Source organism: Bombus bifarius, unplaced genomic scaffold, assembly GCF_011952205.1.
Source record: "Bombus bifarius isolate JDL3187 unplaced genomic scaffold, Bbif_JDL3187 scf7180000007970, whole genome shotgun sequence".
NCBI lineage: Eukaryota > Metazoa > Arthropoda > Insecta > Hymenoptera > Apidae > Bombus > Bombus bifarius.
The window spans coordinates 3,911,954-3,924,431 of NW_022884356.1; the positions used below are offsets into that span (position 1 = coordinate 3,911,954).

Here is a 12,478-nt window from a genome sequence, read left to right on the forward strand (position 1 = left end):
CTTTGGAAATCAAAAACTGATTTAAATATAATACAATTAGAATTGAAAATTATAAGGTGATAAGAAGCACTTTGTTTCTTCAAATTTTGTAATCCGGTACTTACATAAATCTTTACTAAAAGTTCTTGGTTTTATGCATTCAAATACATATTTAGACTCATATACATATTGTACATATAATAACACAACTCATAGTTTCTCATCTAGTACGAATTTACTATAAAAAATTACTCAATTATTATGATATAAGAATTGTTTCTTTTTAAAAACAAATTTTTACTTCAGCGATAAAAGAAGCTAAAAAATCCTTATTCAAAATGTTATTTTTATTTCTACTCCCTTTATATCCACAAAATTCCTCTTACGAATCAATCTTTCACTTCTTTTCATCTGTTTCTTCTTCAAGTTTTCAAAAATAAAGATTTTTCCGTCATAATCAATTCGATTCCTTCGATATTTGACAGCAGTTTATTCAATACATTTTCGTGATGATTTCTCATCATCATATGATTGTATTTTCGAGAACGAATCGATGATTAGACGGCCCCTGACATTATTTAAGAATTTATTCTGTACTTTAGGCTTCTCCTCGAAACACGAGTATCGTATCCACCAAAAATAAAACTCCCTCGGCGATGCTGATGCAGCCTTTAGCGAGTCCAGTATCGCGGTAAGAACCACGATAAACCGAATTTGTGAAGTGGTCAAGGATCAAAACACCGGCGAGGATGAACAGGACACAACCGGTCGACGAGTAACACATATCCTGCAAGTTAAGACTCTTGTAAGTTATATATCTTTCTATAATTTACATAAAATACTGGTTGCTTTCTACCATTGACATCGTTTTATCTATTAATCTGTTAACTGAGTCATCTCTTAACCCCTCGAAGGACAAAATACTTGGATAACGCTTTGGACAAGATATTTTGCAACGCAATGTCGTTCATACGATGTTTTTGTACGAAATACATCTCCGACGCAATATCGTTCACGTGATGCTTCATAGGAACTATTTTGTATCTCCATTTTTCAATGTTTACAACTGAATGTCGCATATCAGGCATTGTAACATAGTATTGTATATAATACCATGCTTTGAATTATTTTATATAATTTGGAAATATAAAATCATTTGCTTATAAAACATTTCGTACATTTAACATGGCTAACCTCTTTCACGTTCACAAACATAGTGTTTTATAAATTGATTATTTTGCGAGTAGTTGGCCAAAATATCTAACGTTTTAATGAAAAGAAGACATCTCGATCAAGACTCACATGAACGATATTGCATTGAAAGATACGTCGTCAAAAAGAGATACAGATCTGATGCGAAGGGATTACATAAAAATTCGAATGACGAACTAATTCATTGTTTGCGGGCGAACAGATTAATCCACTGTTCATGCTTGTAACATATTAATAAAATTGATAATGGAAGAGTTATAGAAAACTTAACGGTATATCAACTATGTTGCGCTGATATTTTATGATTTCGATGAAAAACGTAGAGAAAATCAAAATGAATACATTAATAAAAATTTGAAGCGCGGTTTAAAGAAAATATAGGATACAATTTACACATATACCATACAGTATTTTGTCTTGGAAATTCTTGTCAATACGGAGAACTAGTATAAGGCTTATTAAACGTTACTTACTAGACGTCGATCCATGCCATATCCCCCAATAATCCCAAAGAATACTCCAGACAGGATAATTAAATATCCACCAAAAGCGCTCATCGTAATCATCGCACTGTTTTGGCTACCATCACTGAAAGAGTAATAATGCAACGCTATGAGGATGCATACCATTATCTGAAAATGATATAAAAGAACACATACGATTTATAAAAGCGTTAAATATATATTTAGACAGTTAAAAATAAAACAAAGGAATAATGTACACAAAGAAACTATATAGTAAATATAATCAAAAATTATCTCAAGTACTAGGTGCTCAATTAAATATCTCTAAACTGTTGTATGAGTCACTATCGCGAATAATCAAATATTAATTCGAGTACTACTCAACCTAGCATCTCGATCATAATTAATCGTACCTAATTTGAAGCAAGACTATATCTGTTGAGAATGCCAATGAAAAATCGTTTACTTCTTTAAATTCTAATGGTAGGTACATACTTTAAAGTGTCGTTGTTATTAAGATACTGTCCCGAATGAAATATCCCTAGAATCTAGAACTTTAATAATTCTTGAATTCTTGAAATATTTGAAATATAAAAGTAACAATAAAAGATAAAAAAAGATATAGCGCAGAGACTAAAGCGTTATAGGATCAGAGTTTCCGAATTCGTATTCAAGCTGTGCTATTCGTAAACAATGACAGAGAACAGAGACAGAATATAAAAGGCGCGGGTTATAAGCAGTTCTGTTAAAAGGGGGAGTAGTGATAAGTATACGAAAGTGGGCCAACGAAACAAGTTGCATCCAATTCCATAAATAACCCATTAGGATTCAACGATCGGGTTCCGCTTAGGAGAGACGATTCTATTTCAAGGGTATAAGTTTTGAAAGGAGACATACGCATATATATATAATGATAAGTGGGAAAGTGGGCCAAACTGACAAAGTGCATCGACTCCATCGATACCACCATAAGTAGTAACTCATTAGGATTCAACGACCGTATTCTATTTCGTTTGAAATAGAAGTCGATTCTATTACAGAGATGTAAATTTTCAACAGAAATCCAATCGATGGCGACCCATGTACGAACTTGGAAGCATTCTGCCGTCATTCTTAATGTTACATTCATGGCGTATTATGAGTCCTGTTCACTTCATCGTGTTGTATTGTTAATTAATTAAATAACATTACGTCATACATTCAGTTTTTGGTATTAGATGTGACACGAATTCCTGACAATTATTTGTCTTCTTTTTTGTTGTTGATATGATAATAGCACTGATCTTTGTTCCCTGAAAAATCTGAATTCGGTATTTGCGAATACGTCATAGATGTTTATCCGATGTAATTGGTTTGGTCATGTATTGGGAGAATATTTATAGTGTTGGGAGAGTAATTGGTTTGAAGAGATAAAACGTGTAATAATCTTGTAGCTCTCTATCGTGAAAGAGGAAATACGGTTTGTTAGCATATTTGAAATGATCAAATAGCAGAATTACAAATTTGTTATTTTCCACTACGATATCTTTATGTTTCTTTCAATAAGGTAGCAATATTTTTAAGAAAACGCACTGTCGATATTTACTTGAATTTCTTAAATCATTTTAATATACTTTTTCGTTCATTTTCGTATCCTCTCAATCAATTTTAATTTCAAGATCTGTAACTAAATCATTAAATCCTTAATGATGCAAATTTTCTGAAAAAAACACAGATTAAACCAACGTGATTCTTTCGATTCTCATTAAACGGACCTGCTAAATGTAGTGGAAATATCAAAAATAAAAACAAGATATACATATACATATATAAGAAAAGATGGTCAACATTATAGAGAGAATTTAAGCGAGATAAAGAAAGCTTGATTATGAAAACCACTAGGAAAATTTACGCAATACATAGGATAGCATGCGTATCTGAGGAATTGTAACGGATACTTCAATAGTGATTGACTTCCGGCTCAAGGCACGACCATAAAACATGAAGAGAATTTCGCATACAGTATCTATCTAATCACAAGCTATTATGTCATTCTCCATTCTGCTAAACCCGCTCTGCTATATCAAAGAAACTAGTATGTAGAAATCTCTACGAGATTTGAACGTTTATTGTTGATTTTTGAGAGACCTAAAAAAGCACGAAGTGGAAACCAATAATTTATGAGAAGTTATCTCCGGATGCAACTAAAAAGATTTACAATAAAAATAACCTCACCATAGATGTAAACGAGTCAAAGAGAATAATACAATGAAGATAAGAATAGTTCTTTTACGATGTGGCAGATACCCATGTAAATACTGAAAATTTTAGTTTTAGACGATATAGTGCTAGATGGAATTTTGTTAGGCTTCCAAGTTTACTGATCATAGGTTTTTTTTATTTTTCTTGTTGATATTTGGATATTTGTGGAGTTACGATAATCTTAATTTTAGTAATTAGATAATATGATTTTTGTGTTTGGTAATTATCACTATACTTACCAACTGTAACAGTTTGATGATAGTCATCTTATTGATCGCCATTCTGACTTATCTGTAAAAGAGCAGCATTATTTCAAAATTTAAATAAATAATCTTGTGCGGTTTCTTTAGTTATAAGATGATACTTATGTAACCTTTGTTTTTAATTTCAAAGTAACTTTGAAATGGATAGTATACGACTATACGAAAGTTTCAACAGTTTGCTTCTTTCTTGAATAAAATGTACATAATACGTGCGAAATTATAAGCTAGCTATGATAGTAATTATTGTACTTCTATGGTAAAATTATGAGAAGCCAAAGTTATAATAAATTAACCATAATATATCGATGGTTTACACACTTACTACTAATGTTCACAGATTATTATTATTTCGAATATTTTTAATCAAGAAATCAGTGAATCGTCTCTTTTCCCCTCGATCGATCGTCGTCTGCAACTATTCTCGAATTATCGAAATCAGTTTCAGATCAAACGAAACAAACAAAAAAAAACGCGATGTAACGCGATATTCTTCGTAATAAAATCAATCTTCTGATAAGTAACGCGGATATGTATACATCTGATAATCGTAATATTTAAGCGAATAAAAAAACATTTAATAATTTGTATAAGTTCTCAGCTATGCTAGGTATTAAATTTCGTCGATCGTTTCATATCTCTAATAGCAAAATGATTATTCACGAGGTTCGAAATCAATTGCTCATTCACCTCATGAATCACACAGCAAGCTATAATACGTTTGAATAAAAAAAGAGCAGATATTTGCACGATACATTCTCTGTCACCTGATAAGCTTCTAGAATACAAAAGGTAAACAATTGCTCGTTACTCTAACGGATAGCAAAATGCGAATCGAATAGCAAATGCGAAGGCTCTATGAAACTTATATCTACGCGTTTATGCTGTTTCCTGAGTAGATTTGCGTGTCTGTGGTGCATATTATTAGCATTTGAATTGTATGTTTAGATAAACAACGATGTTTTGACGATGTTTCGTTACTTCAAAAGTTGATGATTAAGTCATCGTGTAATAGTTTTCAATTGCTTTTAACAGTTACGTATGTACATAGTAATATGAATTTTAAAACAGAAGGTTTAGACTTTCACCAAAATATATTTCGAAATGATTTATTTCGTACATTTGCACGTAATTGGGTCAGTGAAACGGACGGTCATTTATGGTAAGCAAGTTGTTCCAAAAGTGGACAGAAAGAAAACTGGCAGAAACGTTAATACCTGATTTGAATGGTTAGATCATTATCAAACGAATCACGTTAGGTAAACGATCGAGGATATTAGAGATTGAGGAGAGACTAGAAAATTTAACTGTCTCTCAACTTTAACGAATACGCGTGGTAATATGTTCTAGTGTTTATTAAATATGAAGATTCCTCTCTTAAAGCCTAACCGTATTCGCAATTCCTTAAATTAAAGATTTTAAAGGATATTTTATGCCACTTTCTTTCTGAATCTCTCGAATGGCATTTCGGAGGATTATATTTGTAAAAACAAGTACGTTCATATTTATAGAAACTCGAGGCAAATTTGAAAGCCCAAACACGATTTTATCGACTTCTTAAGTATATTAGTTTAAAATATCGAGGATGAATGTAGAAAGATATTTATGAGTTTAGTCATCTGGCACGAAGTCTGACAGAGAACTCAGTTTATCAAACACTGGAATGCTGTTCTTAGTATCCCCATTTATTAACACAATGAAAGTTAAGAGGTCCATAAAATCTCTAAAGAATTTAATTTGCAAATTTTTTTCGTTAAAAGGATACAAGCGAAACAGGAAACGGATATGTATTGCATGAAACATTCAGTGCTGAAAAGAAAGTCACACTTTCACTCGTACTGTCATCGGTCTGAAAACCTTGACTCGATTCTTTGACGTTGTTTCTTTTAGCAATTTCCTTCTCGAAAAATTATTTATTTTTTATTTCACTGTCTATTGCTTTAAGATCGATTTTCATAAGTCTGATTCTATAAATCCTTAAGGATTCGGTTTCGTAAACCTTTCAACGATGCGTTTTCTTTTTGTGGCTTCCTTTGGAATAGCGAAGAAGAAAAATTCAAATATCTATCAGTTTGTTCAAAATATTTTCACATTCGCGTTTTTACACCCTTTCGTACGAAATTTATCAGTCGATGGATGAGCAAAGCTAACACCATCGCGATTAAAATAATTATGATTCATTCAGACCCTGATAAAATTTAATCTTATTGATTTTTTCTAACTTGACAGATTTCTTTCATTCGCTCGTTTCAAAGGTATCAAAATTCCTAAAAGAATTTCACGCGTTGAAATAAATACTATGTTTCGTTGAAGAAACTAAAATAATTGATATTTTTCTTACTCATATCCGCATCCATCGCTAATAAACGAAAATTAAATTAAATATTCGTTTAAAATATAAGAAGTTTAAAACGTTGCATACATTATCGAAACATTACATCTTAACTTAAATGTTTTAACTAATTTTAAAATAATTAGGAAACTGTTACCTCGAACATTTCTAAGTTGAATATCTGCTTCTCTAAAACGTTTAAAGTATAGAACATTTTCATATAAGTTGATTGTGCAAAAGAACCTTACTTAAACATCCTTGCGTAAACAACCTTACATAAATCGAAGAAAGCGGCATTCTCTCTAAATGAACCGCCACTTGTAAAACATAAGTATATAATTATCCTATGCTCAAGAAAGACATATACAAACACTAAAGGAATTCATAAAAATATTCCAGATGAAAGTGAACGGAGTTTACATTATTCAACGAAGAGAATTTTTATTTATCACATAAGAAACAGGAACATATTCTTAATTAATTAACATCGGTTATTACTCTACTTTGTCGTAATGAATTATTAATGCTGTTTTGCTTTCAACACTTCTCTTATCACGTTATAAATCCTCTGTCAATTCTCTGTCAGAATTTGTTTAGTTAATTTAATTTACGTTCATATAAGAAAAGGTACAAAAAGTTATGATAAAATTGTATTAATGTCACGCTTGATATCGATCGATTGTTTGTTAAATTAAAACGATATTTTTCTCAATAATTTCATTCGTTTCGTTCATTAAAAATTCACTACTTATTGTTGCTTTCGACTCGTTGAAAATATCGTACAAAACTTGATCGAACTTGATCCACTTTGTTATATCTTATTGAAAACAAACTTACTTCGAAGTTTAGATTCAAAGATTCGACTTGATCGGACGTGGATGTTCACGAGACGAGAGTTCGGCAGAGACTAAACGCTGAAGACCGATCACGAATCGTGAGGAGCAACGTTGATCAACAATTTTTCTACCGGACTGAAATCGGTGACTGTGACTGAACGTGTCTACGTTTACACAATCTCTTAGATACGCACACTGCGTGTAGTGTAACCTCGGCTTTGCTAACGTCGTATCGTGTTTTCTTTGTAGTAGTATAGTGTCTCTCAATTACTCCTTCGTTTATTTTCTCTTGCAACGAGACAGAGATTGTTCGGGAACTCTACAAAAATAAGGAATTTCTAGCGAACGATTGGAATTGTTTATTCGTTATAAAACTAATACATCGGTTTTTGGAAATATTATATATCTTGAAGATTAAATTATCGTATGTACGTATAATCGAATTTTTCATTTCTTCGTTTATCTTAGTATAGAAATTATATTTGTCGATTATTTTGTGTTCTAGATTTTATTGATAAATTATAGTACAAGTGCAATAGTAGTTAACGAAAGATTTGTAAATAGAGATATAATCACTGATGATCTTGATCAAAAATAATGTACTCAGAATATGCAACACAGGACATAAACATCTATATCTACTCCTCAAAATCAATCTTTTAATTTGTTTGTGTAATTACTAATTAATTAATCGAACAATTAAACAATCGAACAATTAAATTCTAAATCACAGGAACTTTGAATGTAATCTCTATGATCTCGAGAATCATACAGAAATAAAAAAATACGCGAAGTGAACAAAAATCGTAAAGAAAGTTTGTGTAACCGTAAACAATGCTTTATAGTAAAACTAAATTTTCCATAATCCCATCTCACCACCGCTAGTAACAATTTTTTTGCAAATAGCAATAAATGCTAAAAAATTTGATCGAGTAAATTTAAAGCGGTTAAGAAATTCAATATTTTTTATATCCTTGATATAAAATTGAGTTAAGTTGAGAATCAGATTGAAAAATTGGGAAGCACTGGAAACACGATCACGTTCATTCAAGTCAACGGTCAGGCGTTGGTTTTCATGAAAGAGAATATACATATGTATGTATATCGAGCTTTATTTAACCTTGTTAGGTACATCTTGATGGCCATTTGGTACGCCTTACTTTGGATATTAAATTAATACTATGTACTGAATTACGATGTTGTATTTTTTACTATTTATCTATTAGTAACATACATTTTATTTCTGTTTCTAAACACTGTTAGTTGTTATCGCTATTTCAAGCGTCTGATTCATTTTTCGCTAATATATACGTCAGCAATGTTATTATCAATTACCACGCGTGATTCATATCATTATTAATTTTATTAGCCATGATGATACATTTTTATCTGTTTAGAGGAATTATTACTCAAATAAAAGCAAATTTTAATCAAACGATAATTACAGTCAATCTTTCCATTTGGTCTCGAAATTAAGCACAAATGTAAGAAACAATTTTAATCTTTGAATTATTCCTTCAAACTTCAAAGCACAATAGAATAAAATATAGATATTTGGACAAACTGTCGTTCATGTCCGAGCCTAAGTTTTTCATAATTATAATTTCTACGAATTTTTTCATAAATTTTCTCCAAGAAAATGATAAAGAAATTCCAAAATCATTATAAGATCCAAAATCATTATAAGTTATCGCATCGATTTGTATCGTATATATGTAGTAGACCTTCCTTAAATGTTCAAACCATGCCTTTCGTTACTCTTACGTCACTCCTGAATGACATCATGTCGCCGATTACGCCTACAGCGTCATACAGTATCGCTCTCACACGCGAAGCATCGTAAAATTCGCATTGGAGGAATTTACAATGGCAAATTATGAGAGCGCACGAGCTACGTCACGTTCTTTAATATATATCATCCAAGAGCAAAAGAAACAACGTCACTACCATACGGGAATTCGAGTCAAAATGCGTGGATCGTCGACCATTTCTTGTTTTCGTATTTTCTTTTTCTATTATCAGAATCTTTTACGCTGATCCTTTTCTATCCGTTCTTCCGTTACCTTGACTTCGTTCTTTTACTAAACACATCGTAACAAAATGCAATTTTATCCTTATTATTTTCCTTTGCTTATTCCGATTACGAGAATACAATTTTTTGGTTATGTTGAAATTTTAGTTCATGAGAAATTGCATCGTAGTAACTTTAACGTAAAATGTAGTGTGAAATATCTAATTTAGTTTTTTTTATCTACTTTAATTTATAAAAATTTAGTGGAAATATCTAATATAGTTCGATAAAAGTAAATACTTCTGAATCGAGCTATAAAATGTTATTTCTTCTAAGAAATGATATTCTTAGTATAATTCGATATATGTATATAATATATGAAATGGGTTCGAACGTGATAAATTTTCCTATTTCATCTCGGATTTTATTTCTGTGATAATGGGTGAGAAATTTTAAACTAACTTGTGTTTGCACGATATATGTGACAGTTTTCACATGACTGAATGATGATGAATGATGTTACGTATATTTTAAAAATAATGTTTCTTCTGAGCTGTGCGCAATGAAGACTGAGTCCTTTAAATTATACACGTCATAGAAGCAAACGTTAATATTAAAGCTACATATGTCTCTTAGACATGATTCATTTTTCTTATTCTATGGTTATTAAATGATGGAATTATCTTTCGTACTTGAAAAGAATTTAAGTTCTTAGTTTAAGTTTAAGTTTATTCAAACAGAATATTTATTCCATTCTGGAAAGTTTTAAAATGCGAATGCGTATAAAATTATATGAGAAGTTATCTTTTATTTTAAATGTAAAATTAAAGAGAAGACATTCACCTTTACAGAATAGATTGTTACTGTTTTACGATACAAATTTAATTGAATTTTCAAGACTTTCATCGATATACAAGAATATGAATATAAAGTATAATTGAATGTAATTTCTAAGATCTTTCTAAATGGTGGATAAACCTTCGATTGTCCTTAGGATTAATATTTTCATTCATGCGGTACTAAATACATATTTATGTAGTCATGTAATAAGATGGGAAATTTATTTTGTGCCTTGTTTGTAGCTTCATACTGTATCTTGTCTGTATCACTAAACAAATTACTAGCATTCTGCGCCCTCTCTGATATAACGTGGTAATCTTCATAGTTATCGATGAAAAAGTTACCAGATTTTAAATTTCTTAAAATTTTCTTTAAATTTGCATAAATCTACTTTACGTTTCAGAAACATCGGATACATTGTATCCTATATAGTTGTAATATAATTTAAGACGAAAGATTACATGACGTGAATTACTTGAAATTCATGCAGTGGTTGATCCATTTGTCTTCTCTGTTTGAGGTAATTATACCAATCGACGAAGCAGCAATAAAAAATAACGTCCTCTTCATCTATACTCTACAAATCATAATAAATTGTTTGTATTACAATTTCTATAATTTCTCATCTTTATTAAAATCAAAAAATAGGTAATATGTAAGAAATAAATAGTAGATATTCGTTATTTTATAGCAACCCCAATCACAAATCGATTAAAAACAGAAATTGGTTTAAAATTGTATTTCGAATATAGATCGGATTGTGTACAAAGTCAGTGGTCTCTAATAAAGCGATGTTATCGACAGTAAGAAAGTGATCGACCATATGCCGAAAGTTGGTTTCATAGATGGCGGAAGAATTAAATCGCAGATAAGATATATATCGTTGTCTTTGATTCAGGCAAAGATCATATAAAACAGATAAAATAAAAATGAAATAATTCTTAGACATTACATTTGGTAAAACATTAATGATAGGAAAATTAGAAGTAAAAATAATAATTTACATTTGATCTTCGTTCTATTATTTCGTGGTACGATAAAACATAATAACGAAAAATTTTTTTGGAATATTCTGTTGTTTACCAATGTCTTCGATTCTTTTAAAGAAGGAAGTGTATCTAACGTGGCAATCGGAACCAGCCTGCCAGGTGCTTCATGGTACATTGTTTCATGTATTTCATCTTGTCTACTAAGACCTTGTATCGCTTCGGTGCCCGTTTCAGAGTCAGTATACTGAAAATCACTAACTCCACTTTGTTTTCTTATCTGAAGATAGTTAAAAATAGTTATCGAAGAACCAAAGAAACTTACCAAATGTTACACATTATGAAAATTAGTACGTCGTAACTGTTTTTAATTATGATTTAAATTACGAACTGTTCTAATTAAAAAATTAAACTAAATTCCATGAAAATTCGAACGTACCCAATGATAATAATCTAACAAAATCCAACCTTGTATAAGGTAGATGCTCATACAGAAAATCGATATCAAGCACATGATGAAGTTGTGAATAAAAATTGGGTGTACCAACAGTTCGTCGTCGTTGATTTTAGTTAAATCGAGATACCAATCTGCATGTTTCATTTCGACTATTCCGATTATAAACATTAAAGAAGCTGCTACAAAGCATCCAATGAGAACCTACATTTGTATTATTATTATTTATCATTATTATTATTATCCTTTATCAACGATAAATAGAGATTATCCACACTTTGTTTATTGTGTAAATATAACGCTGGATTAAACAACGCTACAGATGATACATCAGAATTTAACATTACTAACGATTTTTGGATTTCTCCTGAAAATATCTGTGAAAATCCATATAACTGCGAATGTTAGGCTCGCAAGCATGCACAATGGATAGATTAAAAAAATTGTATTTGTCTCTTCAGGCAAATAGGGCACGGACTCGTCTTCTTTTCGACGTTGCCTGTTTACATAATGATGGATGTGATGGAACAGTATCAACGCAAGACCGATAATCTATACAAATTTCCTATAATTATAAAGATATTTAAAGACACGATCGAAGTATTTATGACACTATGACCCTTAACAAATGACGCGTCTTTTCGAGGCTCGATCGCATTCGCAGGAAAAATTAGAACAAACGTAACGAAACACCAAAACACAACGAAACTCTATCTTATCTTCGAATCGTGTAAAATTGCAACACGAAAAAGAGGAGAAAGAAAAGAAGTAGAATGAAACCAAGCGCTGACACGCAACTTTTTCACGACACAAGTTAACGCGTGTCAAGATCTTGTTTCCGATTGCGTAACAATAACAATAAA

General features: G+C 31.0%; 2 protein-coding genes across 2 annotated transcripts in view; one reads left to right on the forward strand and one right to left on the reverse strand.

Moving 5' to 3' along the window:
- Positions 1–78: 78 nt before the first annotated feature.
- On the reverse strand, positions 79–7,516 carry LOC117211910. The gene is made up of 4 exons (XM_033456234.1): positions 7,326–7,516; positions 4,136–4,187; positions 1,665–1,823; positions 79–766 (listed from the first exon to the last, which is right to left on the reverse strand). The coding sequence occupies exons 2-4, from the start codon at positions 4,175–4,177 to the stop codon at positions 578–580; spliced, it is 390 nt and encodes a 129-aa protein (XP_033312125.1). The 5' UTR covers positions 4,178–4,187; positions 7,326–7,516; the 3' UTR covers positions 79–577.
- The window catches only part of LOC117211917, a 30,184-nt gene continuing 18,416 nt past the window's right edge, over positions 711–12,478 (forward strand). The window contains exon 1 of the mRNA XM_033456249.1: positions 711–784. The gene's annotated coding sequence lies outside the window, so the exon portion shown is untranslated. The remainder of the gene's footprint in view (positions 785–12,478) is intronic.

Excerpts from the sequence above, each read along its gene's own strand:
- LOC117211910 (XM_033456234.1), bottom strand. The coding sequence starts at position 4,177 with ATGGCGATCAATAAGATGACTATCATCAAACTGTTACAGTTG. Across the intron at positions 1,824-4,135 it reads TCATCAAACTGTTACAGTTG|ATAATGGTATGCATCCTCAT; the intron begins GTAAGTATAGTG and ends TATCATTTTCAG. Across the intron at positions 767-1,664 it reads ATGGCATGGATCGACGTCTA|GATATGTGTTACTCGTCGAC; the intron begins GTAAGTAACGTT and ends CTTAACTTGCAG.